The sequence below is a fragment of the Sus scrofa genome, chromosome 2 (assembly GCF_054392235.1).
Source record: "Sus scrofa isolate SSC_HxYL_T2T_F1_AM1 chromosome 2, Sscrofa_HxYL_maternal_Yorkshire_Landrace_v2.0, whole genome shotgun sequence".
Classification (NCBI taxonomy): domain Eukaryota; kingdom Metazoa; phylum Chordata; class Mammalia; order Artiodactyla; family Suidae; genus Sus; species Sus scrofa.
The window spans coordinates 152966120-152994055 of NC_139384.1; the positions used below are offsets into that span (position 1 = coordinate 152966120).

General features: G+C 45.5%; 4 protein-coding genes across 4 annotated transcripts; 2 read left to right on the plus strand and 2 right to left on the minus strand.

The window, feature by feature from the left end:
• The first annotated feature begins 429 nt into the window (after nt 1–429).
• Nucleotides 430–6776, plus strand: LOC102160218 (protocadherin alpha-6). The gene is made up of 2 exons (XM_085014797.1): nt 430–6197; nt 6507–6776. Exon 1 carries the CDS (start codon nt 548–550, stop codon nt 3101–3103), a length of 2556 nt encoding a protein of 851 aa, XP_084870923.1. The 5' UTR covers nt 430–547; the 3' UTR covers nt 3104–6197; nt 6507–6776.
• LOC146405790 (protocadherin alpha-7-like) lies at nt 5832–17213 on the plus strand. The gene is made up of 4 exons (XM_085011738.1): nt 5832–5850; nt 7079–9439; nt 16406–17118; nt 17187–17213. Exons 1-4 carry the CDS (start codon nt 5832–5834, stop codon nt 17211–17213), a joined length of 3120 nt encoding a protein of 1039 aa, XP_084867864.1.
• Nucleotides 12440–18710, minus strand: LOC146405791 (uncharacterized). The gene is made up of 2 exons (XM_085011739.1): nt 18366–18710; nt 12440–18333 (listed from the first exon to the last, which is right to left on the minus strand). Exons 1-2 carry the CDS (start codon nt 18708–18710, stop codon nt 17230–17232), a joined length of 1449 nt encoding a protein of 482 aa, XP_084867865.1. The 3' UTR covers nt 12440–17229.
• Nucleotides 18711–18808: 98 nt separating this feature from the next.
• LOC146405792 (uncharacterized) lies at nt 18809–27045 on the minus strand. The gene is made up of 3 exons (XM_085011740.1): nt 27010–27045; nt 23937–26549; nt 18809–19102 (listed from the first exon to the last, which is right to left on the minus strand). The coding sequence occupies exons 1-2, from the start codon at nt 27043–27045 to the stop codon at nt 25188–25190; spliced, it is 1398 nt and encodes a 465-aa protein (XP_084867866.1). The 3' UTR covers nt 18809–19102; nt 23937–25187.
• Between the last annotated feature and the right edge of the window lie 891 nt (nt 27046–27936).

A 27936-nucleotide genomic window follows, 5' to 3' on the forward strand; every position in this document is an offset into this window, starting at 1 on the left:
TGTCAGAGATACATGCACGCATTTCTTGTCTACACAAAGTATGTAGTATGGATTGCACTTATAACTACCAAGCCTGGTTTATATCACACTTAAATTTTCTAAACTGGTTGATAACTGTATTTACGTTATTTGGAGGAATGATGTTTCCCTATGAATATTTTGGTCCTTTACCCTACTAATACAAGAAGACAGATAAGATAAAACTGACTCTGAAAATGACAAATATGAGATTTAGTATTAAATTAGGACAAAAATATGTATCTTTGTTATAGAAATATATCTGCATCTCTATTTTAATGTCAAGAACTAAAGCATAGCACAGTTGTAAATTCACTTCTTACCTTTTGGAGCCGCTTGATGTCGCTGTGTACCGTGAAGTCACACTAGTTGTGATTCAAGTCCATTTCTCCCTTGACTGCATCCTTGCTCGAGTGTTGAGTGATGGCGGGCGCAGGAGAACTGAATTAACAGACTCGGGATCATACAATATTTCATCTTAACGCCGAGACAAGATCTTCTGATTGAAATAAAGCGGCAAGTATTTGAAATGGTTATTACCCCCGAAGGCCGACTGGGATCCAGGTGTTTGCTTCTTTCGCTTCTGCTCCTCGCAGCCTGGGAGGCGGGGAGCGGCCATACCCACTACTCGGTCCCCGAGGAGGCCAAACACGGCACCTTCGTGGGCCGCATCGCCCAGGACCTGGGGCTGGAGCTGGCGGAGCTGGTGCCGCGCCTGTTCCGGATGGCGTCCAAAGGCGGCGGGGACCTTCTGGAGGTAAACCTGCAGAATGGCATTTTGTTTGTGAATTCTCGGATCGACCGGGAGGAGCTGTGCGGGCGGAGCCTGGAGTGCAGCATCCACCTGGAGGTGATCGTGGAGCGGCCGCTGCAGGTATTCCATGTGGAGGTGGAGGTGAAGGACATTAACGACAACCCGCCTGTGTTCCCAGTAAAGGAACAAAGAGTGTTGATTTACGAGTCTAGGCTGCCAGATTCTTTGTTTCCACTAGAGGGCGCGTCGGATGCAGATGTGGGCTCAAATTCTATCTTAACCTACAAACTCAGTTCCAACGAATATTTCGCTCTAGATGTGAAAAAAAACAGTGATGACAGTACGCAAATTGGACTCCTGTTAAGGAAATCCTTGGACAGAGAGGAAACTCCCGAACATAACTTATTCCTCATGGCCACTGACCAAGGCAAACCTGAGCTCACTGGCACTGTTCAGCTGCTGGTCACTGTACTGGATGTGAATGACAATGCTCCCAGTTTTGGGCAGTCTGAATATGAAGTAAAAATATTTGAAAACTCAGATGATGGAACAATAGTTATCAGACTGAATGCTTCTGATAGGGATGAAGGATCGAATGGGGAGATTTCATACTCTTTTAATAGTCTTGTTCCACCCATAGTTACTAACAAGTTTAGAATAGATTCAAATACTGGAGAAATAGTAATTCAAGGGAATTTAGATTTTGAAAAAGAAAATTTATACAAAATCCGGATTGATGCGACAGACAAAGGCCACCCTCCCATGGCTGGTCATTGCACAGTTTTAGTGAAAGTTTTGGATAAAAATGATAATGTCCCTCAGATTGCATTAACTTCCTTATCCTTGCCTGTCCGAGAGGACGCTCAATTCGGAACTGTCATTGCCCTAATTAGCGTATCCGATCTTGACTCAGGTGCTAACGGGCAGGTGACCTGCTCTCTGACGCCCCATGTCCCCTTCAAGCTGGTGTCCACCTTCAAGAATTACTATTCACTGGTGCTGGACGGCACCTTGGACCGCGAGAGCGTGGCGAGCTACGAGCTGGTGGTGAGCGCGCGGGACGGCGGCTCGCCTTCGCTGTGGGCCACGGCGAGCGTGTCGGTGGAGGTGGGCGACGTGAACGACAACGCGCCGGTGTTCGCGCAGCCCGAGTACACGGTGTTCGTGAAGGAGAACAACGCGCCCGGCTGCCACATCTTCACGGTGTCGGCGCGCGACGCGGACGCGCAGGAGAACGCGCGGGTGGCCTACTCGCTGGTGGAGCGGCGGGTGGGCGAGCGCGCGCTGTCGAGCTACGTGTCGGTGCACGCGGAGAGCGGCCAGGTGTTCGCGCTGCAGCCGCTGGACCGCGAGGAGCTGGAGCTGCTGCAGTTCCGGGTGAGCGCGCGCGACGCGGGCGCGCCGCCGCTGGGCAGCAACGTGACGCTGCAGGTGTTCGTGCTGGACGAGAACGACAACGCGCCCGCGCTGCTGCCGCCGCCGCCGCCGTCGCCCTGGCCGCCGCACGGGTGGGCCGGGGGCGCGGGCGGCGGGGCGGGCGTGGTGAGCCAGCGGGTGGCGCGGTGGGTGGGCGCGGGCCAGGTGGTGGCGAAGGTGCGCGCGGTGGACGCGGACTCGGGCTACAACGCGTGGCTGTCGTACGAGCTGCAGGAGGAGGCGGCGGCGGCGCCGGGGGGCGCGCGGAGCGCGTTCCGCGTGGGGCTGTACACGGGCGAGATCAGCACGACGCGCGCCCTGGACGAGGCGGACGCGGCGCGCCAGCGCCTGCTGGTGCTGGTGAAGGACCACGGCGAGCCGGCGCTGACGGCCACGGCCACCGTGCTGCTGTGGCTGGAGGACGGCGGCGCGGCGCCCAAGGCGTCTTCGCGGCTGGTGGTGGGCCCCGCGGCGGCGGCGGCGGAGGCGGCGCTGGTGGACGTGCACGTGTACCTGGTGGTGGCGATCTGCGCGGTGTCGAGCCTGCTGGTGCTGACGCTGCTGGTGTACACGGCGCTGCGGTGCTCGGCGCCGCGCGGCGAGGGCGCGTGCGTGCCCGGGCCGGCCCGGCTGGTGTGCTCGAGCGCGGTGGGCAGCTGGTCTTCGTCTCCGCGGCGGCGGCGGCAGCGGGTGTGCTCTGGGGAGGGGCCGCCCAAGGCCGACCTCATGGCCTTCAGCCCCAGCCTGCCTCCGTGTCCAGTAGTGGCAGATGTGGGCGAGCATCAGGATTTAAATGCTGATCAGTGTTCCACGGTAAGTCTGAATTTTCATAATTACCAGTTGATGCTTACTTTGAAATGTTATAATTTTTCTCTTAATGTTTCTTTTTACAAGTTCCTGTTTTTAAAATTCTGAATAGTTTTACGTATATACATCTTTTTCGTTAATTGTTATGATCTCTTTGGTTTGTTAATCTTAGAGTATAAATAGACATTATTCATTCTACACCGCAATATTTTTTTTGAAATTCAAAATTTCCTGGATATATCCATTTGTGGTGCATCTCACAACTTGTGGTAGTATTATTCTTTCTTATTAATTCTGCAGTGCTCTCTATTTTTTGCCTTTGCCCTTCAGAAGGTTTATTTCATATTCACTAATATTTAATGAACTATTGAAAGTTCAGTATCACTTTTTTGCTTATTCTCTTATCCTTTCCACTTCTTTCTTTTCTTCTCTTCCTCTTCCTTCTGCTCTTCTTCTCCTTCTTCTCTTTCTCCTTGTCCTTCTCCTTCTTCTGGGCTGATGGCTTTTGTTTAGCCAGCACTTTCAAGGAGTTCCCTTTGTGTAAGGACACTGTCCAACCTGTCTTAATCTAGATTCCTTTTTGGTCCTGGTGATTCCAAGAGTGCAAGAGTCTACAGCACTCATTTACTGTTGATCTTTTAAGCCATTTAAATTACAGAAAATTATTTACCCGACTGTATATTTCAGACCTAGATAAAGAGTGCAGGGGACATTTCATGGTCTTTTAACTACCATGTGACACCCATGGTTATTGCTCTGTTTATCAGGGACCCAAATATCAGAGAAGTAGTACTTCAATTACTTTGACCAAGTAAATTCTGGTAAAGTCTACATTATGTTCTCAGACTCTACAAATATCTTATTTATGTTCAAATTTTATTTGGTGGGTTTCTTTTCATGGAGAGCTATTTCTTCAATTTAATGGCTTCACTCTTCACTCTGTACATAATTTGAACTATTCATTATTACTTAACATGCAGGAAGCAGAGAATAGTGTTAGTTGTTGTGAGTTTTGAAGCCATCCTTTCTTTCCACACTTTCCTCTTACCAATTTTATTCTGTGCAACAGTGCATAACTGCTTATCCTCTCTTTTTTCAGTTTTCCACCTGTAAAGTTAGGATGAAAAATAGTAATACCTGTCACAGGTATTTGCTTTAAATATTTAGTAAGTTGTTGCTTACATGGTGCTTATGATATTATTAGCTCAGTAGTAAGTGCTTACTAAAGTTTGGCTATTAATATTCTGCAGAAGAAGAGGAAAGATGTCAGAAAATTGTAATAATGGCTTTCTTTTTTATGTAACAGTTACCTGCTTTTTATTTTTAGGGAGGCCATAATTACCCAATTAATCCAAGATGCCTCTAATACTTTGAATGCCACTCACTACATGGAAAAAAAAATTTAAATCAATGTTTTTGATGCTGAAAATAAGGACTTTGCATTGGAAAAGCTTTTTGGATTAAAAAAATGCAATTAAGCTACTTAGCCCTTGTACTTTGCCAAAGGTGATTTTAACTTTTTGCATTAAAAGCGTGTTTCCCCATGTAGTGTTAGACTACCTTAAACTGGCATATTTTCCCATATTTAAAAGTTGCCCAAGGTTCATCAGAGGACTGAACTGGGGTTTGTGCTCCCCAATGTGTTTATTTTCTATTCTTAAAACCGTAGAAAACCACTGGCTTTCTGCTTTTTAAAAAATAAGGACACAGTCATTTTTAAATATATACTGATGGCCTTTGTTTAGCCAGCACTTTCAAGGAATTCCCTTTGTGTAAGGACACTGTCCATCCTATCTTAATCTAGATTCCAGACCACTGTTATACTAAACAGCAATGCGTGTCATTTACCTAGACAGTGATATCTTACAACTGTAAAAATAGTATGCTTTCTTAGGAAATAGAGATGAACCATAGGTATTACTCTGGAGTAAGTGGTTTGAGAATGTTCTAGGAGGGTCTGTAAGGACATGATATTGTATCAAGAATCACTGAATTAGCAAGACCCAGCCCCTGGCTTCCAGAAATTTATAGAAAAAGAACGTGTCTGTCATACGTGAATATTACCACCCCAGAATGCCAAATATTAGAAGAGGTACAAGAAATGTAAATTTAAAAACATGTAAAGCTCTGTGATGGGGTTGAAAAGAAATAGCTGCCTGTTTGCCTTGTTTAAGGAGATTTCCAATAGTTATGATATTTTTTGTGTTTCTTAAATTGGAAAGTTTCCTTTGGGAGAATATTGAGTGTAATATGTATTCTTGGGGACAGAGAAGCTTAAACAAATGAGTAATAGAAAATCCCTAATGTGCCTGAACACAGGGAGTAGTCTGTTTCATCAAAACATATGGTTCTCACAGGAAAGGGTATGCAATACAGCAGGAAACATAACATGAGAAAAATGTCTTAGGTAATTTGAGTACTTGACTAAGAAATTTTGACTCAACCTCTTAAGTCATGTGAAAGTTATCAGAAAATGTGAATCCATAGGAATAAATGGTGTTTTTCATGAACATGACTGCCTAAGCAAAGGACAAATGGACTTGTGACAAGAGGACACAATAAGAATCTATTGCAATAATTCAGGATAGCAGCAATATTTAAAACTCGCTTAGGCAGATATTAAACTTGGAAAGCATTAGCATACTGATGTAACAATTGTACTTGCGGTCAGAAACTTGGGAGTGAAGCATTCATGAAAACTTGCTCTGTTCAGTAGAAATAAACAGGATAAAATACCTGAAGTTTGATTAAAGGACTACTTTAAGTATGATGGATGAGTATCAACATTTAGCTAATGAAGTGAATGTGTATTACAAAGAAAATTGTCTAAATCCTAATGGAGATTGTAAAAACAGGTGGGTATTCATAAAACATGAGGATTAGAAAGGAGCAAAGGTATGAGGATATGAAAACCATAAACTCCTGAAACAGAACATGTAAATTGCAGTGAAAAGAAACTCAGAATTCTTCAGTGTGCTGAAGCTTGGATGTGGGATCTCACTTCTCAGCCTAAGGACTGAATCTGGGCCACCAGGGAACTCCCTTATTGTGCTTTTAAGAAATGTATGAGTTCACTGCTTATATTCTTTGCTTCCTAAAAATAAACAAACTTTCTAGGTTTCTCTTCCATTAGATTCTTAAGATCCTGGGATCCTAGAGAGATCCCAGCAATTTTTTAAAACATAAATCTAAGAAACTAGGAGTTCCCGTCGTGGCGCAGTGGTTAACGAATCCGACTAGGAACCATGAGGTTGCGGGTTCGGTCCCTGCCCTTGCTCAGTGGGTTAACGATCCGGCGTTGCCGTGAGCTGTGGTGTAGGTTGCAGACGCGGCTCGGATCCCGCGTTGCTGTGGCTCTGGCGTAGGCTGGTGGCTACAGCTCCGATTGGACCCCTAGCCTGGGAACCTCCATATGCCGCGGGAGCGGCCCAAGAAATAGCAACAACAACAAAAGACAAAAAGACAAAAGACAAAAAAAAAAAAAAAAAAAAAAAAAAATCTAAGAAACTAGAGTTTCCTGAGCTCTGAACAAAGGGTTATAAAACTGAGTATCACTAACATAATTCAATTTGTCACATAGAATTTATCTTTATTTTCAAACTGTGTGGAAAAACATGTTTTCAAGGAAGGCACGAGGAAAGCACAATTGTAGTCACACTAAATATTCAAAAGTTAAGTCTCCTAAGAATGCCTTCAACAAGTGTGAGAAATATTGTCCTATACTTGAACAAAAACAGAGAAAAAATTAAGAGATGGAAATAAAACCTGGCAATTTCTTAATATAAAGTTGTTTTTTGTAATTCGTACTTACTCTTTGGGCCACATGATGTCGCTCTTTACCGTGAAATTCTCCCAATTCAAGGCAATTAAATCATCCCTTTTCGCATTGGAAAGTCTCCACTCCTGTTTCTGAACAATGGCGGACACATCAAGATGATAAAGAAGGGACGAGAAGATTCTTCTAAATTTTGCGACAGGTTACGCAGATTAGAAAGAAAAAAAAACCTCAATAATTTGAAATGTACTCAAATCTAGGCGACTCGAGGATCCAACATCTACTGCTATTTTTTATAATTCTCGCAGCCTGGGAGACCGGGAGCGGCCAGGTCCACTACTCAGTCCCCGAGGAAGCCAAACACGGCACCTTCGTGGGCCGCATCGCCCAGGACCTGGGGCTTGAGCTGGGGGAGCTCGTGCCGCGCCTGTTTCGGGTGACGTCCAAAAGCCGCGGGGACCTTCTGGAGGTAAACCTGCAGAATGGCATTTTGTTTGTGAATTCTCGGATCGACCGGGAGGAGCTGTGCGGGCGGAGCCTGGAGTGCAGCATCCACCTGGAGGTGATCGTGGAGCGGCCGCTGCAGGTGTTCCACGTGGAGGTGGAGGTGAGGGACATTAACGACAACCCGCCTGTGTTCCCCGCAACACAAAAGAATCTGTTCATCGCGGAATCCAGGCCGCTTGACTCTCGGTTTCCACTAGAGGGCGCGTCGGATGCAGATATCGGCGAGAACGCGCTGCTGACTTACAGGCTGAGCTCCAATGACTATTTCTCTCTGGACGTGCCGGCCGCCGACCGAGAGGTGACACCGCTGGGGCTGGTGCTGCGGAAACCTTTAGACAGGGAAGAGTCTCCGGAACTTCATTTAGTGCTCACGGCTACCGACGGAGGCAAACCCGAGCTGACGGGCACCGTCCAGGTACTCGTCAAAGTGTTGGACGCCAACGACAACGCCCCAGCCTTCGACAGAACTCTGTATGCGGTGAAATTACCGGAGAACGTGCCCAATGGGACGTTGGTGATGAAGCTCAACGCCTCAGATCTGGACGAAGGCTCGAATGGGGCTATTATTTATTCATTCTCTAGCGACCTATCTCCAGGCTTGAAATCTAAGTTCTCCATAGACCCCCTAAGCGGGGAAATTACGGTAACAGGACCCATCGATTTTGAAGAGAGGAACGCCTACAAAATTCGAGTAGAGGCGACGGATAAAGGCCTTCCACCCCTAGCTGGTCACTGTACAGTTTTTGTGGAAGTTGTGGACGCTAATGACAATGCTCCAGAGGTGACTATCACTTCTCTGTCGCTTCCTATCTCAGAGAATGCTCAGCCTGGCACAGTCATCACCTTGATTAACGTGTTTGATCAAGATTCTGGTGCCAATGGGCAGGTGACCTGCTCGCTGATGCCCCACAGCCCCTTCAAGCTGGTGTCCACCTTCAAGAATTACTATTCACTGGTGCTGGACGGCACCTTGGACCGCGAGAGCGTGGCGAGCTACGAGCTGGTGGTGAGCGCGCGGGACGGTGGCTCGCCTTCGCTGTGGGCCACGGCCCGCGTGTCGGTGGAGGTGGGCGACGTGAACGACAACGCGCCGGTGTTCGCGCAGCCCGAGTACACGGTGTTCGTGAAGGAGAACAACGCGCCCGGCTGCCACATCTTCACGGTGTCGGCGCGCGACGCGGACGCGCAGGAGAACGCGCGGGTGGCCTACTCGCTGGTGGAGCGGCGGGTGGGCGAGCGCGCGCTGTCGAGCTACGTGTCGGTGCACGCGGAGAGCGGCCAGGTGTTCGCGCTGCAGCCGCTGGACCGCGAGGAGCTGGAGCTGCTGCAGTTCCGGGTGAGCGCGCGCGACGCGGGCGCGCCGCCGCTGGGCAGCAACGTGACGCTGCAGGTGTTCGTGCTGGACGAGAACGACAACGCGCCCGCGCTGCTGCCGCCGCCGCCGCCGTCGCCCTGGCCGCCGCACGGGTGGGCCGGGGGCGCGGGCGGCGGGGCGGGCGTGGTGAGCCAGCGGGTGGCGCGGTGGGTGGGCGCGGGCCAGGTGGTGGCGAAGGTGCGCGCGGTGGACGCGGACTCGGGCTACAACGCGTGGCTGTCGTACGAGCTGCAGGAGGAGGCGGCGGCGGCGCCGGGGGGCGCGCGGAGCGCGTTCCGCGTGGGGCTGTACACGGGCGAGATCAGCACGACGCGCGCCCTGGACGAGGCGGACGCGGCGCGCCAGCGCCTGCTGGTGCTGGTGAAGGACCACGGCGAGCCGGCGCTGACGGCCACGGCCACCGTGCTGCTGTGGCTGGAGGACGGCGGCGCGGCGCCCAAGGCGTCTTCGCGGCTGGTGGTGGGCCCCGCGGCGGCGGCGGCGGAGGCGGCGCTGGTGGACGTGCACGTGTACCTGGTGGTGGCGATCTGCGCGGTGTCGAGCCTGCTGGTGCTGACGCTGCTGGTGTACACGGCGCTGCGGTGCTCGGCGCCGCGCGGCGAGGGCGCGTGCGTGCCCGGGCCGGCCCGGCTGGTGTGCTCGAGCGCGGTGGGCAGCTGGGCTTCGTCTCCGCGGCGGCGGCGGCAGCGGGTGTGCTCTGGGGAGGGGCCGCCCAAGGCCGACCTCATGGCCTTCAGCCCCAGCCTGCCTCCGTGTGCACTACCAGATGGGGAAGTCGGAGAACAGTGTACTGGAGGCGACACTTCTAGCAAGGTGGGTTATTGCTTTTTTATTTTCATATTTTGCTTTGCGAATATTTCACTGCTTTCAAGACCGACCTCATGGCTTTCAGCCCCAGCCTGCCTCCGTTCCCAGGCTCAGAGGACGTAGACAAATAGCAAGATTTAAATGTCGATGCTCGAAAGGAAGTAAGTCCATTTAATTGATAGTACAAATTATTTAAGATGAGATTTCATAATTTTAAAGTATTTGACATTCGAAAAATAATATACATATTTTCACAGCTCAATATTCAAACGTTTCTGTGGTTTAATATTTTTAAGGTTAATCCATATTTCCCCAATATCTATTAAAATACTTTTTGTGTATAACATTGATTATCTTTAAGTGTAAAACGTGATTAATTCGATACACCTGTGTATGGCGAATTAGCAGCTGTTTTTCTGTACCAACTGACCATATTAACCATTCTCCACATATTGGGTTTCTGCTCAAATCAAATTTTCCTTGGATAAATTTATTTTTACTCCTTGCAATTTTTCCCATTGTGCTGCCTACTTTTCTGAACATGAGAACATCAGGTGTACATGTATTCCTCCCAATGGCCTCTATTTTTCTGAATATACGTCGTAGGTATGTTTAATCTTACTTCGTATGTTGCTTTGATACTATTATCTGGTGATTACTTTTTCTTTACTGACTTTTAAGATCAGAGTCCATCCATTTCATTTTCTTCTCTCTCTTAGGGTCTGGTACATAGATATAAAAAAAGATATAACTACACACACATAGTCTGTATATAGTGTTTCTGTATTGGTATCATATATAGTATGATATAGTATAGTGTTTCTCTATTGGTGTCAAGTAGTTTAGTATAAAGTACAGAATAATAATTTCTCTTCAAAATTTGAATGTTTTTGGGAGTTGCTGCTGTGGCGCAATGTGTTAAGTATCTGACTGCAATGGCTCAGGTCGCAGTGGAGACGTGGGCTTGATTCCCCATAAGGTGTAGTGGGTTAATGGATCTGGCATCACCACATGCTGTGGGTGTGGCCATAAAAAAATAAAAGGTGTTAAGCTTTAATAAAATGAATGTTCTCATTTTCTTCCTAAATTTATCATAGGACAGTTAAAACTAATATCAAGTGTACAAATATTTATTACTACTTTCAGTACAATATCAATTTGAATATTTTCTTTTTCAAGATATGTTTTACTATCAGATTTTTTTTTTTTTTTTTTTTTTGCTTCTGTAGGGCCACACCTGTGGCATATGGAGGTTCTCAAGCTAGGGGTCCAACAGGAGCTATAGTTCTGGGCTATGCCACAGCCACAGCAATGCATCTACAACCGACACCACAGCTCATAGCAACTCCGGATCCTTAAACTGCTGAGTGAGGCCAGCGGGTGGAACTCACAACCTCATGGTTCCTTGTTGGATTCATTTCTGCTGTGCCACAATGGGAACTCCTACTATCAGATTTTTTTAAAGTCATGTCAATAATTTACCATTTTTGGAGCATCTATATATAGCAAATAATTTCTTTAAGTCTGATAAAAATCTTAACTCTTAATATTGAGTAAAATACTATCAGCCCTTTGTAGATGAGTTGGAATATAATGGCGAAATATTTCACATTTAAACACATTTACATATGATGTAGAAAATATTTTGATTGGAAAAACTATTAATTCCATTCTAACCAATGTGATTGCATTGGTAACCAAGTGATTAGTATATAAATCTTTATTATGCAGAATATGGAGGATAACTAGAACTCATTAATGCAAGTAGACATTTTTAGTATTGTAAAGTAAAACTTTGAGAGTCCTAGAGTTCCCTTGGTGGCTCAGCGGTTAAGGAACCTGATTAGGATCCATGAGGATTGCGGTTTGATCCCTGGCCTTGCTCAGTGGGTTAAGGATCTGGCATGGCTGTGAGCTGTGGTGTAGTTCTCACATGTGGCTCAGATCCTGTGCTTTACTGTGGCTGTGGTGTCGGCTGGCAGCAGTAGCTCTGATTTGACCCCTAGCTTGGGAACCTCCATATGCCATGGGTGCGGCCCTAAAAAGCAAAAACAAACAAACAAAAACCTTTATTATACTATTTATTTATTATACTATTATATACTATTTATTATTATACTATTATTATACTATTTATTTTTTGTCATTTTGTGGCATCTGGGAGTTCCCAGGCTATGAGTCGAATCCGCTATAGCTGCCAGACTACACCACAGCCACAGCAACACCAGATCCAAGCTGCATCTGAGACCTACATGACAGCTCAGGAACATGCTGAATTCTTAACCCACGGAGTGAGGTCGGGGATCCAGTCTTAGTCCTCATGGATACTAGTTGGGTTTGTTGCTGCTGAGGAATAGTGGGAACTCCTATTATTTTTCTTTTCAATCTTGTCTCTTGTTTTTGTTCCTCTTGTCTTTTTAAAATCTTTGTTTCTTGTAACTGTTTGACCTGCCTTGTTATTATATAGTCACAGGTTTTGAGCATGTTCCTTTGGAGAGAATGGTGGAACTTAATGGAATGGAATGAAGGGTTTCTTGGACTCTGAATTCTTAGTTATTAATGTATTTCTTAATTTCTTGATGAGTTAGGACCAGCGATGTGTGACATTTTTTGGCCTTTGCTCACCTGTAAGTAATCTGAAAGCTGTATTATTTTGTGGTTTATTTTACATTTCTCACAATGCCTTCAGTGCCTCCATTTTATTTGGTTATTAAAATGCATGTTACATAAGTTCCCTGGTAGCTCAGTGGGGTAAGGACCTGGCGGGGCAGGTTGCTGCTGCTGTGGCTTGGATTGCTACTGTGTGGCCTTGGGAACATCTACATGCTGCTGGCATGGCCAAAGGCAAAAAAGAAAAAAAAAGGCACCTTACATAAAAGGAATAATTTTAACTTTAGTCCTCCACTTTAATGGCTGTATTTTTTAATAATGATTTTTTATTTTTCCCATTAGTAAATTAGCTGATTTACTAACGGCTGTATTTTTTATATATGCTTATCTTTATTGTACTGTTTGATTCACATACGGAGTTCTTCCTTTGGGAAAGGGATGGTATACTTGGAATTTATTATCTGTCTATGCCTACCTGATTCTTGGGTATAACTTTACTTAATTCTCCTAAGAGTTTAACTGGTTTCTAAAAACTCCTTAGGTAGAAACAGACTCTTTCCACCACCTACCATTTAGTTGACAACTCTCATCACTTCAATGATTTTAGTTCTGTGTTCCTCCAAGTTGCTACTTGATATTAGCATTTCATTTTGGAGATGTGCGTATCACACAGAGGAAGTCCAAAGCTGTCTCTTGTATTTTCATAATTTCCATTATTCTGTCTATGGTCATGCCTTTAGCTATTAAATAGTTCTTAAATTGAAAGGCACTGGAATTCAGTTATTAAATACTGTGGATTCTGAAGATTTCTGGATTAAAATCCCACCTCTACCAGTTTTTCTTCATACAGTCTTTGATAAAACATTCGTTATTTCAATTACTTGGTATCATATCCTATACATGCTGAATATGAATTCTACTGCTTAGACTTTTTGTATCAAGTAAGTTAATATTCTTATAAAAAGTTTGTCAAATACACTGTGCATGACACAGTGTAGTTATTATGATTCAAAAGAGTAACATGAGTTAATCACTGGAAAAAGGAAAGTGAAAATCTTAGAAAGTGATTGGAGACTTCCATACTATTATTTTCCATAAAAATTATCTTTTGTAAAGTTATTTTCAGGTTAATCTAGAATATCTCAATGTTTTGAAGTCTTTTTGATAGAGTAAAAAGTTCCTCTGAAGTCAGTTTTTTTTTAATTTTTAAAATTTAATTTTTTAAATGGTCACACCCAGACTTCCCATCATGGCACAGCAGAAATGAATCTGTCTAGGAACCATGAGGTTGCAGGTTTGATCCCTGGCCTTGCTCAGTGGGTTAAGGATCTGGCATTGCCGTGAGTTGTAGTGTAGATCACAGACGAGGCTCAGATCTGGCATTGCTGTGCCTGTTGTATAGACCAGTGGCTACAGCTCTGATTAGACCCCTAGCCTGGGAACCTCCATATGCCGTGGGTACAGTCCTAAAAAGACAAAAAATAAAATAAAATAAAATGGTCGCACCCCTGTTACATGGAAGTTCCCTGGCCAGGGATCAAATCCCAGCTGCAGCTGTGGCCTACATGGCAGTGGCATATTGCTTGATCCTCTAACCCATTGTCCCTAGCTGGGGATTGAACCCATGCCTCCATAGCAACCTCAGCAGCTGCAGTCAGATTCTTAATCCACTTCGCCATAATGGGAAGTCAGTTTTTAAACATTTTGGAAAGTCCAATTAGCACTATGGATGTGGAAAACTTTTTGGGTCTAGAAAGTTATTTAGATAAGTGTCTCCTTGAGAAAAGTCTAGACTATTTTGTGTTGACAGTGATGTCTTTTTTCATATTTATAAGTTGCTTCAGATACTTTAGAGGTCTGAATAAGTGTTTGAAATCTTTGTTTTTTTCCATTAACGGTGTTTTCCTCAGAAAAGTAGAACACAATATGTTTTGATGCTTGTTTAAAAGTAGTGGTTGTTGGGAGTTCCTGTCATGGCTCAATGGTTAATGAATCTGACTAGGAACCATGAGGTTGTGGGTTCAATCCCTGGCCTTGCTCACTGGGTTAAGGATCCGGTGTTGCTGTGAGCTGTGGTGTAGGTCACAGACGTGGCTCAGATCTGGCATTGCTGTGACTCTGGCATAGGCCGGAGGCTACAGCTCTGATTCGACCCCTAGCCTGGGAACCTCCATATGCCACAGGAGAGGCTCTAGAAAAGGCAAAAAGACCAAAAAAAATAAGTAAATCAATTAATGTGATACAATCTTACCAACAGAATAAAGGGAAAAAACCCACATCTCAGTGTGATCTATTGATCATCTCAATAGACACAGAAGACTTTCAACAAAATGCAATACTCCTTCATGGTAAAAACACTTTTTAAAAAAAGTTAGTAGTTGTTACTTCCCATTAACCACGGAAGCAGACCACTATATAGTGTTATAGAATAACTTTTAAAATATAGTCACCAGTCTTCATTAAACATTAGCAGGACCCTTCAAGGATTCCAAGATCATGTCAGCATGCCGGGAACCACTGGACTATCAAAACCCAGACTCTGACTTCAAAACGTGTGGGACAAAATAAATACATGGGCCACATGGTGAAAGATTAGATATTATAACAGATCTTGAAATGAGGCTGGAGTTGAAAGAAAATCACTTCCTATTTGCCTTTTTGAAGGAACACTTGATAGGGCATATGGTGTTTTCTGTGGTTTTTAAATGAGTAAATTTCCTGAGAGAATATCAAGCATAATGAACACTTCTGTGAAGGCAAAAAATCAAGCCAACTTGAAGACGCACATATCTCAGTATGACTGAAAATATGGAATAGTTCACTGTGGTTAAAGGATGTGGTGCACGTAGAATAAAGGCAGAGAAAGTAATATGAAAATCTCTCTTAATTTTCAGTCCTGTCACTTTGAGTAGATTTTCACTACTAAATACCAAGTCACTTTGAGTAGCAGATTAAAGAATTTGGATTTTCTGGAGGTAAACTGGGAGCTATCAAAATATTTTGAGCAAAAGTCAACACTATGTGTCAGATGGACTTGGAAGCTATTACAATAATCAAGGGTAGTAACCATTCATTTAAAATAGTTCTTAGGCGGGTAGCTAGATGAATTATAAAAGAAAACATATATACAGAAGCACCAATAGCATCATAAACGGATAATTTTGCTTTTACTGTTGAGAAGCACTAAAGTCTAGAGGTAATTAATCTTCCTGTAGTTTGGTATGAGAGTAGAATTCACAAGTGAGCCTTCCTTGTTAAATAGATGCAAAAAGGAAGAAGCTGAGGCATAACTAAAAAAACCCAGAAATTCCAAGTAGTGAGCATGAGCAATAACAAAATTAAAATATATTATGAAAAACATAGTATAAGCCACATTGGAGATTGTAAAAAAAGATATGCATAAGAATTAAGGTTTAGAAAAATGGAACTGTATAGATAGATGAATGCAACACTTTTCTGGAAACAAATTATATTAAGAGCTAATAAAGAGCAAAACATAGAATAGTTTCTCCTATACAATGTATCAAAGCAAATTCTTTTTGTAAAATATTATATATCTATTAATTCATAACATTACTTAAGAAAATACCCAGTTTGTTACTCAATTTTCTAGGTTCTTTTTTTTGTTTTGTTTTGTTTTTGTTTTGCGGACAGAAGCAAGTTGCTTTTTCATCGGTAGATTCCTGGTTTCCTAGATACCCCAGAGATAGCGAGTCATAGAATTCTTGCACACAGAATCCTAAGCCTATTAATGTGGGAGGTATTGAACTATAGAGCAAAATGATTTCCCGATTTAAAATCCTGGGTGTTTATTTGATCAATTTTATTGTTCCTTCGTTTCTGGGATTATTTTAAAGTTGTGTGGGGAGTTTTCCCAGGTGACAGCCATAATTTTGGTTTCTACGAAATATTTAGCAGCACTGATTTCACTAGCATGCCTCCCACAAGAAAAATGTGGTTCTCCTTTACATCAGTGGTTAAGGAAAAATTCAGAGAATGAAACAAAACTTTGCAGGATAATGGTGCAATGTGTATTCATGGAGTATGTACTTACTTTTTGGGCCACGTGATGTCACTCTCGGCCGAGAAATTCTCGCTGATTCAAGACCAGCACCGCCATCTTTCAGGCTTTTGAAAGACGCTGCAGTCTTAAATAGTCTCTTGGTGCAGAGCAATGACGAACACAGCAGGATGAGACTGAAGGGATCAGAGGATTTCCTTCGGTTTTGAAAAATTTTTGCTAACTATAAAAAAGCTTGAATATTTGAAATGCTGTATCCAAGTCGAAGCGACAAAGGGGACCGGAATCTACTGCTACTGTTTATCATTTTCGCAGCCTGGGAGACCGGGAGCGGCCAGGTCCACTACTCAGTCCCCGAGGAAGCCAAACACGGCACCTTCGTGGGCCACATCGCCCAGGATCTAAGGTTGGAGCTGGCGGAGCTGGTGCCTCGTTTGTTCCAGTTGGATTCCAAAGGGCGCGGGGACCTTCTGGAGGTAAATCTGCAGAATGGCATTTTGTTTGTGAATTCTCGGATCGACCGGGAGGAGCTGTGCGGGCGGAGCCTGGAGTGCAGCATCCACCTGGAGGTGATCGTGGAGCGGCCGCTGCAGGTGTTCCACGTGGAGGTGGAGGTGAGGGACATTAACGACAACCCGCCTGTGTTCCCCGCAACACAGAAGAATCTGTTCATCGCGGAATCCAGGCCGCTTGACTCTCGGTTTCCACTAGAGGGCGCGTCGGATGCAGATATCGGCGAGAACGCGCTGCTGACTTACAGGCTGAGCTCCAATGACTATTTCTCTCTGGACGTGCCGGCCGCCGACCGAGAGGTGACACCGCTGGGGCTGGTGCTGCGGAAACCTTTAGACAGGGAAGAGTCTCCGGAACTTCATTTAGTGCTCACAGCTACCGACGGAGGCAAACCCGAGCTGACGGGCACCGTCCAGGTACTCGTCAAAGTGTTGGACGCCAACGACAACGCCCCAGCCTTCGACAGAACTCTGTATGCGGTGAAATTACCGGAGAACGTGCCCAATGGGACGTTGGTGATGAAGCTCAACGCCTCAGATCTGGACGAAGGCTCGAATGGGGCTATTATTTATTCATTCTCTAGCGACCTATCTCCAGGCTTGAAATCTAAGTTCTCCATAGACCCCCTAAGCGGGGAAATTACGGTAACAGGACCCATCGATTTTGAAGAGAGGAAAGCCTACAAAATTCGAGTAGAGGCGACGGATAAAGGTCACCTGCCACTGACTGGTCACTGTACAGTTCTTGTGGAAGTTGTGGACGCTAATGACAATGCTCCAGAGGTGACTATCAAGACGCTCTGGCTCCCTGTGAAAGAAGACGCACAGCTGGGGACAGTCATTGCTCTTATCAGTGTGATTGACCGAGATTCTGGTGCCAATGGGCAGGTGACCTGTTCCCTGGCACCCCAAGTCCCCTTCAAGCTGGTGTCCACCTTCAAGAATTACTATTCGCTGGTGCTGGACGGCACCTTGGACCGCGAGAGCGTGGCGAGCTACGAGCTGGTGGTGAGCGCGCGGGACGGCGGCTCGCCTTCGCTGTGGGCCACGGCCCGCGTGTCGGTGGAGGTGGGCGACGTGAACGACAACGCGCCGGTGTTCGCGCAGCCCGAGTACACGGTGTTCGTGAAGGAGAACAACGCGCCCGGCTGCCACATCTTCACGGTGTCGGCGCGCGACGCGGACGCGCAGGAGAACGCGCGGGTGGCCTACTCGCTGGTGGAGCGGCGGGTGGGCGAGCGCGCGCTGTCGAGCTACGTGTCGGTGCACGCGGAGAGCGGCCAGGTGTTCGCGCTGCAGCCGCTGGACCGCGAGGAGCTGGAGCTGCTGCAGTTCCGGGTGAGCGCGCGCGACGCGGGCGCGCCGCCCCTGGGCAGCAACGTGACGCTGCAGGTGTTCGTGCTGGACGAGAACGACAACGCGCCCGCGCTGCTGCCGCCGCCGCCGCCGTCGCCCTGGCCGCCGCACGGGTGGGCCGGGGGCGCGGGCGGCGGGGCGGGCGTGGTGAGCCAGCGGGTGGCGCGGTGGGTGGGCGCGGGCCAGGTGGTGGCGAAGGTGCGCGCGGTGGACGCGGACTCGGGCTACAACGCGTGGCTGTCGTACGAGCTGCAGGAGGAGGCGGCGGCGTCGGGGGGCGCGCGGAGCGCGTTCCGCGTGGGGCTGTACACGGGCGAGATCAGCACGACGCGCGCCCTGGACGAGGCGGACGCGGCGCGCCAGCGCCTGCTGGTGCTGGTGAAGGACCACGGCGAGCCGGCGCTGACGGCCACGGCCACCGTGCTGCTGTGGCTGGAGGAGGGCGGCGCGGCGCCCAAGGCGTCTTCGCGGCTGGTGGTGGGCCCCGCGGCGGCGGCGGAGGCGGCGCTGGTGGACGTGCACGTGTACCTGGTGGTGGCGATCTGCGCGGTGTCGAGCCTGCTGGTGCTGACGCTGCTGGTGTACACGGCGCTGCGGTGCTCGGCGCCGCGCGGCGAGGGCGCGTGCGTGCCCGGGCCGGCCCGGCTGGTGTGCTCGAGCGCGGTGGGCAGCTGGGCTTCGTCTCCGCGGCGGCGGCGGTGGCAGCGGCAGCAGGTGTGCTCTGGGGAGGGGCCGCCCAAGGCCGACCTCATGGCCTTCAGCCCCAGCCTGCCTCCGTGTCCTGTACCTGGAGATGTAACCAGTGATCCACAAGCTGTGGATTCCTCTGGGAAGGTGAGTTGCTCAAACATTTTCTTTACTTTTTTAAATGTATTTCTTTAGTCTTGAAAAATATTTTAATCATCCTATAAGGTACATTAAAATAGTTTTTTAATCCATTTGTTCTAGTTCTGCCAGAATGCTTAAGTTTATTTCCATATTGTGCATACTTAGCAAGCAACTTTTTTGTTTCGACTTGCAACTGTGAATCATTATAAACCTTACATTGAGCAGACAGTTCCTGAGTGCTGAATCCATTTTATTTAAAACCTGCTATGGGAATCATCTTGAATTCTTAACCCACTGCTGCCACTGTACCTGAAAGCTATTAGGTGAAAAAAAATGTAGTGATTACACATTCAGTAAACTGGGACACGGCTCTATCATTTATCTCTAAACTATGCATGGCATTTTTTTTAAAAAGAAACCAGCACTGTAATTTATTTAACTTCGACACAGACCCTGAAAGACTCCACAATGTCTCTCCTGCCCCCAGAGTGCTAAACCAGGGGTTGTCATGGAGCCAATCGGGCTTTTGATCCCTTGGTACAAAAGATGGTAAAGGGACCAACTGGACAGACTACCAGTCAGATAAGCATCTGTTAATAGATGAGACAGAATTCGTGTGGTATTTTAGTCTAATAATATAGTTTTTAAGCAACCCATGGCAGATGTATGCAGTAATCATTGCCTTGTTAATTTTGTAGTTTTCTACCTTTCCGTAAACTGTCTGGAGGCATGGTGGTCAGTACTAGTCAGTTTCAGTAACTTCAATAAGTAACTTCCAGGAGTTCCCGCTGTGGCACAGCAGAAATGAATCTGACTCTGTTAGTGAAAATGTGGTTGGATCCCTGGCCTTGCTCTGTGGTTCAGGGATCCAGTGTTGCCCTGAGTTGTGGTGTATGTCACAGACATGGCTTGGATCCTGCGTTGCTGTGGCTGTGGCTTGGGCATGGGCCTGCAGCTGTAGCTCCAATTCTACCTCTAGCCTGGGAACTTCCATAGTTCACAGTACAGCCCTAAAATCAGCCAATAAATTTTTAAAAAGTAGCTTACACTATATATAGAAAATAGTTGCCTTACTTTAGAAATATAATTTTGATATGTGTTTCAAATATAACTTGTTCCCACTTGTCCACATATATTTCTCTACATTGTCTGACAGTGTAGATCATAAAAAATGTTAAGTATCTTTTCTACACTTAGATAAGTTCTTGAAATTCATGTTTTATCTGATATTGAAGAACATAATTGTAGGTACTTTTTTTTCCCCTTCAAGAAGACTTTCTCACTTTATTGAAAATTTCTCTTGGTGATATAATACTTGGGCATTAAAAATATACCTACTTTCTGCACTTTAAATTCTCTTGAAATTCACTGTCTGGAACTTAATCAGTTTAGAGGAGGATTTATTTTTTCTTTCAATATTAAAAAAAAAAAATCTAGGGAGTTCCCGTCATTGTGCAGTGGTTAATGAATCCAACTAGGAACTATGAGGTTGTGGGTTCGATCCCTGGCCTTGCTCAGTGTGTTGAGGATCTGGTGTTGCCATGAGTTGTGGTGTAGGTCGCAGACGCGGCTTGGATCCTGTGTCGCCGTAGCTCTGGTGTAGGCTGGTGGGTACAGCTCCTATTCGACCCCTAGCCTGGGCACCTCCATATGCTATGGGAAGTGGCCCTGGAAAATGCAAAAAAAAAAAAAAAATCTAGAGATGAGTTTTGTGCCTTTAAAGTAGCTACCTGTTAAACTTTCATGTCTGGATTGTGGTCTGTGAGTTTCAGATTGGTGGTTCCTCACAGTCTCTTTAGGCCAAGCATTTATTTTCTTTTCTATTTTGTATTTTAAGAACTTCCTGTCTACTTATATTGCATTTTTGTAATATGATTTATGTTTCTACTCGAGGATTTTACTTTTTATTGTGTTTGGTACTTTATAAGGCATTTCTTAATTAAAAACTCGAGTAATATCAGGGAGTTCCCATCATGGCTCAATAGAAATGAATCTGACTAGCATCCATGAGGACACAGGTTCAATCCCTGGCCTTGCTCGGTGAGTTAATGATCTGATGTTGCTGTGAGCTGAGGTGTAGGTTGCAGATGTGGCTGGGATCCAGTGTTGCTGTGGCTGTGGTGTAGGCCACTAGCCTGGGAACCTCCATATGCCCTGGGTGCAGCCCTAAAAAGACAAAAACAAACAAACAACCAAACCAAACCAAAACAAAAGAACCCCAAAACCAGAGTGCCCTTTTAAGAACAGATCCACAGTACAACCATGAATGTGCAAGTAAAAATCACTTTAAATAAAACATTTCAGTACTTTGAGATTTTTCTCCAAAGAACACAGTTGGTATAAGCTACAATCTGTTTTTTCCATTTTATTTATTTCAAAATGTGAGTATTCTCTAAACTCCTGTAATAAAACTTGTCAATGTCTGTCAGCACAACTCACCTTTAATCCAGGTTTATACGTTAAATTAGCTCTGTCTTTGCACTTTTTCAGATTCCATATGCCACTGCAATCAGGCCCAGGTATTTGATTATGTTATATGGATTAAAAGATACTAGAAATGTCATTTCCTCCCCTTCCTGAAAAAAAAAAACAACTCCCACCACTCTTCTAACATCTTCGAGCTAGTATTATTCATTAAGTACCACTACATTTTCTATAGTTATAATTTTTTTCTTTATCACTGGTGGTTGTATTGGTATAATTGATAATCGAATCCCTTATACTTATTTTTATTCTTTTCCAAAATACGGGCTATCACAGTATGCAATTTTCAGATGATCAGTGAACACCTTAGTAATGAATTTATCCTGTGGGCCATCAGGAAGCATCAACACATTGGGATTCAGGGAATTTAGGATTCAAAATAGCTGGGAAGTTCAAAGTGGAGAGGTGAGAGCTTGGAAGACACTTTAGCATTTTGCCTAGTAACTGCCCTGCTGTGCATCAGTAGGTAACACTCCACAATTCAAGCCAGAATCATGAAGCCAATAATGAAGCTCCCCTGTGCCCACCCCTAAACTGTAGTTTCTGGATAGGGCTAACTAAATTATGACTCCAACTCAGACACTTTTGAGAGTGACGGGGGCACTATACAAATGTATACAAGACCACATAGAGCATATTCCAGGCAAGTTGGGGTCTATTGTCAGCCTATCCTCAGGTCTGACAGTGCCAACTGCTTGAGCCACATCTGGAGTCCTTACTGAACTTTCTGGTTCCCAAACACACCTCGACTTTCTCAATTAAGTAGTACTGGCAAATTTCCCATTCAGTTCTTCCTGAACATTCTGGTTCCCAGATATGCCTCAAGTTTCTGAATTAAGTAGTACTGGCATACCTTTCCTGTGATTCTTATCCAGTGAAGTTTTAGAAGCAATAATGGTATTGAGTTGGTTGGCAAAGCAAGTTCCTATTATTTGACAGGATGTAATTTAAAGACCATTACTTTTTATTTATTATTGGAATAATAATATGTTGGGACATTTATATTCTTACCTGGTTAAACATGCACTTTAACAGCAATGGAATTTAGTTTATATCATTACCTTGTGTTGAGATTATTAACAATGATAAACTTATTTTTAGACCCTATATAATAGCCAACACTGAACATTGCTATTTGAATGGATAAATTAACTTGTCATGTTTTTTAAGAAAATCATCACATTTTCATTCATGCTTTATAAGAAGAGTAACACTTACAATCAGAATTTGAAAAATATTGACACTAGAATCATTCTAAAGGAGCAGAGAAGTGTAAAAACATTTTAGTAGCATGCATATATTGATGAATCAAGTGCCCTCATTCTTGTAAATTTCCTTATTCACAAATGTTTTATTTTCAGATGTTAATAATTATGAGTTCAAAATTATTGATTTCTTTTAAAATACCTTCTATAATTCACAATATCATTAAAAACAAGAAATTAACCTTTGGATAACTAGAAGCTCCATTTTTCAGTTTCTCATGTTTGGAAAAAGAGAAATTTCAAGTTTTATCAGTATTAGAGGTATATTAATGGAGAATTTCATTTATTGAGTATTTGATTCCAAGAATTTTGAGAGTGAGAAAGTATTTTTACTGCGGGTGATGAAAACATTATTGACACTTATAAAAATTATGAGATAATGCCCAAACTGTGTTTCTGGGGTATTTGGAAAGTGTAAATATAACGATGAAATGAGTTGTCTCTGACCATAGAAATCATACATTTTGAATTATTTTCTTTTGAATCATAATTAGGATTCTTTTTGCCCTGTAAGATATATACCAAAAAAGTGAAATTTCTCCCTGTATAAATGATTTCTCAGTAAAAATATTGCTGTTTTCTTAAAGACAGGAACACCCCTCAGACTGCAGTAGCAATATGTAAAAGCTTTGTAGAGTGGCACTATTCTTAAGGTAATAATTTCCCCCAAGGAGCCAGTTTTATTCCTGAGAATTATGAAAATCATGTGTGGCTAAACTGAGCCCTGAGAATAACCACCACTTAGAGAGCACTCGTTCTCCTCTAGGTACTGTCCTTGGCGGCTAATATATCAGAATGCATGCAACTCCTGTATTACTATGAAGATGTCATAAATGTTAGGAAAGTGGAAACTAAGACAGAGAGAAGTTATTTTCCCTAAGTCTCCTACTTAGTCAGCTGGAGACTAGAAATCAGAACTGGGACATTTCTGATGCTGAAACCTGTGATCGTCTCTCTACCTTCTAGTGATGACTAGAATTTAGAAGTTGTAAATACCTCACAGAGAATTGAGATGGGTCTAAATATATTTAAGGTTTATTGAACATCAAAACTAGGTCATAGGAGAAGTGAGTTAAATGGTATCACTTGAAGAGACAAATCTGTTATCCAACAAAATTCTAGTACACCCAGTATTACACAAATATTAAGGGTGTTTCAAATTTAACTAGTGACAATCATGGTTAGGGACGCAGTTACTTCTCTGTGATTCTCCAAGAAAATGCTCCACCAGGGATTAGCCACTGTGAATACATGTGAATCTTTGAAAGTCCAGAGAGATACAAATATGCAGTATGTATGATATACACAAGATATATGTGAGTCTTCGGCAGTCCGTAGATATTCAAGTATGTAAAGATAGAATGAAAAGATGAGTTGTTAAACTCATGGAATTGTACTTACACATTAAGCCACCGGATGTCGCTGTCTTCCACAAAATGACCTCAGAACAAAGGCATAATCCTGTTTCTCAAGACGAAAGGAAAGAGCTGCACTCGGAGATCTCAGCCATTTCGATAAAATGCGATGCAACAAATCAAACAGGAAAAATCGGAGTTTATGCGTGTGTTCTCGACTGCCACGTCATTGATTTACAAAACAGACGGGGAAAGTATGATGTTGGTCTTCAGACGCTGTGGGCTGAGAACCCAAAACCTGCTTCTCTCCTTTCTGCTCCTCGCAGCCTGGGAGGCGGGGAGCAGCCACGTCCGCTACTCTGTCCCGGAGGAAGCCAAACACGGCACCTTCGTGGGCCGCATCGCCCAGGACCTGGGGCTGGAGCTGGCGGAGCTGGTGCCGCGCCTGTTCCGGATGGCGTCCAAAGGCGGCGGGGACCTTCTGGAGGTAAATCTGCAGAATGGCATTTTGTTTGTGAATTCTCGGATCGACCGGGAGGAGCTGTGCGGGCGGGGCTTGGAGTGCAGCATCCACCTGGAGGTGATCGTGGAGCGGCCGCTGCAGGTGTTCCACGTGGAGGTGGAGGTGAGGGATATTAACGACAATCCGCCTCTCTTCTCCGCCTCAGAGCAAAAGCTCTCAATTCCCGAATCTCGACTGCTTGACTCTCGGTTTCCTCTAGAAGGCGCATCTGATGCGGATGTTGGAGAGAACGCAATGCTTACTTACAGACTCAGTCCAAGTGAGTTTTTTGCTCTTGATATTATAAACAAAAAGGACAAAGGCAAATTTCCAGTGCTTGTTCTACGAAAACTGCTGGATCGTGAAGAAAATCCCCAGCTTCAGTTGTCATTAACCGCAACGGATGGAGGCAAACCGGAACTTACCGGATCTGTTACTCTGCTGATACTGGTGTTGGATGCCAATGATAATGCGCCCATATTTGACCGATCCCTTTATGAAGTTAAAATGCGTGAAAATTCAGCGAACCAAACGTTAGTCATAAGGCTGAATGCATCTGATGCAGATGAAGGAATAAACAAGGAAATAATATATTCATTTAGCTCTTTGGTCCCACCCAGCATAAGAAGTAAATTTCTAATTAATGAAAGCACAGGAGAAATAAGAGTCAATGATGCAATTGACTTTGAAGATAGTAACACTTATGAAATTCATGTAGATGTTACAGATAAAGGACAACCACCTATGGTTGGTCATTGCACCGTCTTAGTGGAAATACTGGATGAAAATGATAATTCACCTGAGGTGATTATCACTTCCTTGGCTCTTCCAGTGCGAGAGGATGCGCAGGTGGGCACCACCATCGCCTTGATCAGCGTATCGGACCGTGACTCGGGTGCCAATGGGCAGGTGACCTGCTCTCTGATGCCCCACAGCCCCTTCAAGCTGGTGTCCACCTTCAAGAATTACTATTCGCTGGTGCTGGACGGCACCTTGGACCGCGAGAGCGTGGCGAGCTACAAGCTGGTGGTGAGCGCGCGGGACGGCGGCTCGCCTTCGCTGTGGGCCACGGCCCGCGTGTCGGTGGAGGTGGGCGACGTGAACGACAACGCGCCGGTGTTCGCGCAGCCCGAGTACACGGTGTTCGTGAAGGAGAACAACGCGCCCGGCTGCCACATCTTCACGGTGTCGGCGCGCGACGCGGACGCGCAGGAGAACGCGCGGGTGGCCTACTCGCTGGTGGAGCGGCGGGTGGGCGAGCGCGCGCTGTCGAGCTACGTGTCGGTGCACGCGGAGAGCGGCCAGGTGTTCGCGCTGCAGCCGCTGGACCGCGAGGAGCTGGAGCTGCTGCAGTTCCGGGTGAGCGCGCGCGACGCGGGCGCGCCGCCGCTGGGCAGCAACGTGACGCTGCAGGTGTTCGTGCTGGACGAGAACGACAACGCGCCCGCGCTGCTGCCGCCGCCGCCGCCGTCGCCCTGGCCGCCGCACGGGTGGGCCGGGGGCGCGGGCGGCGGGGCGGGCGTGGTGAGGCAGCGGGTGGCGCGGTGGGTGGGCGCGGGCCAGGTGGTGGCGAAGGTGCGCGCGGTGGACGCGGACTCGGGCTACAACGCGTGGCTGTCGTACGAGCTGCAGGAGGAGGCGGCGGCGGCGGCGGGGGGCGCGCGGAGCGCGTTCCGCGTGGGGCTGTACACGGGCGAGATCAGCACGACGCGCGCCCTGGACGAGGCGGACGCGGCGCGCCAGCGCCTGCTGGTGCTGGTGAAGGACCACGGCGAGCCGGCGCTGACGGCCACGGCCACCGTGCTGCTGTGGCTGGAGGACGGCGGCGCGGCGCCCAAGGCGTCTTCGCGGCTGGTGGTGGGCCCCGCGGCGGCGGCGGAGGCGGCGCTGGTGGACGTGCACGTGTACCTGGTGGTGGCGATCTGCGCGGTGTCGAGCCTGCTGGTGCTGACGCTGCTGGTGTACACGGCGCTGCGGTGCTCGGCGCCGCGCGGCGAGGGCGCGTGCGTGCCCGGGCCGGCCCGGCTGGTGTGCTCGAGCGCGGTGGGCAGCTGGGCTTCGTCTCCGCGGCGGCGGCGGCGGCAGCGGGTGTGCTCTGGGGAGGGGCCGCCCAAGGCCGACCTCATGGCCTTCAGCCCCAGCCTGCCTCCGTGTCCACTACCAGATGGGGAAGTCGGAGAGCAGTCTACTGGAGGCGACACTTCTAGCAAGGTGGGTTATTGCTTTTTTATTTACATATTTTGTTTTGTGAATATTTTATTTCGCCGCTTTCCCCCCTCAAATTTATGTCTTGTAATATCTCCATTCTTTGTCTAAATAGCATATACTTCTATGATACCTCAAATATTTCTTGTAGTATCTTTTGTAATATAGCTTATTCCGAAAATTCATTTTTTATTTTGTTTACAGTACACCGTGCATCAATTTTTCCTGGGTGCTTCAATGTTTACTATATGCCATTTATTCTGAATTTATGTTATTTTCCAGTACAAATATTTGATGTAGTTTGCAGGTTTTGTTTTTTCATAAACCTGTATCTTTTTATTTTACAAATATTTGTAATGTTTGTATTTTTTAATTTAATTTTTAAATCTAAAAATTGAAATGACTCTATTACATCAACAATATGACTGCTATGATCAGTTTCCTTCATGGTGAAATTGTAGGTTTTGCTCCCTAAATAAATAATACGTGTAGTGCAACATAACTTATAATGCATACTAGAACCTCAGTATTTAGACTTTATTCATAATAGTAAAGTATGTAGAGTGTAGGCTCATTCATAGAAAATGTCCTAATCTATGGAATTAAGTGGAGTATTTTGACCTTAAAATGGTTTTCATTTTTATTTCAGTTTTTCACTAATTTTTAAAAACTAGTTTTAGCCTGATAATATCTTCCATTGACTCTGTTATTAAGATATATATTTTTTAAAAAAAAACTTTATGGACAGTTTAATTCAATTCAGAATTATTGAAATTTTAGGGTGAAACCATGAATTAACATTCTTGCCAAAAAGGGAATTAGTCCATTTCTTTTAAAACTATTATATCTTATTTTTATAACCATGTTAATATACTACTTTTAAGAGGGTATTAAAATGAGGCTAATCATAAATATTCCTTAGCTTTTGGTGGCAGTTTTTCTGATAGTCTGTTTCAGGATGAGTAAGGAACCCATAGTTTTACTAGTATATAGTATAATAATTTTAGCCTTGGAATGTGGGTGTTTTAAAACTATCTTTCACCTGTGCTTAATCAATGAAACAACTCTTTAAACCAAATGGAATAGACTTTCAACATGAGGTTATTCTCAAAGGGAGTGGAGTATTTGAATCAGCAAACATGAGGAGGTTTACTTCGTAGCCATGCTTTTTTTCTGAATTTAGTCACCACCATGTGCTAAAGTTTTTCCTGCTCTTCTTTAGGCAAATATTTTGGTCTTAAATTTATGGCTTCCACCATTAATAAAAGAATGAGTAGTTAGAATTATAAATCTTTGGCATATAGTTATAATTATTGAGTCGCTATTTTTTTAAATGTTC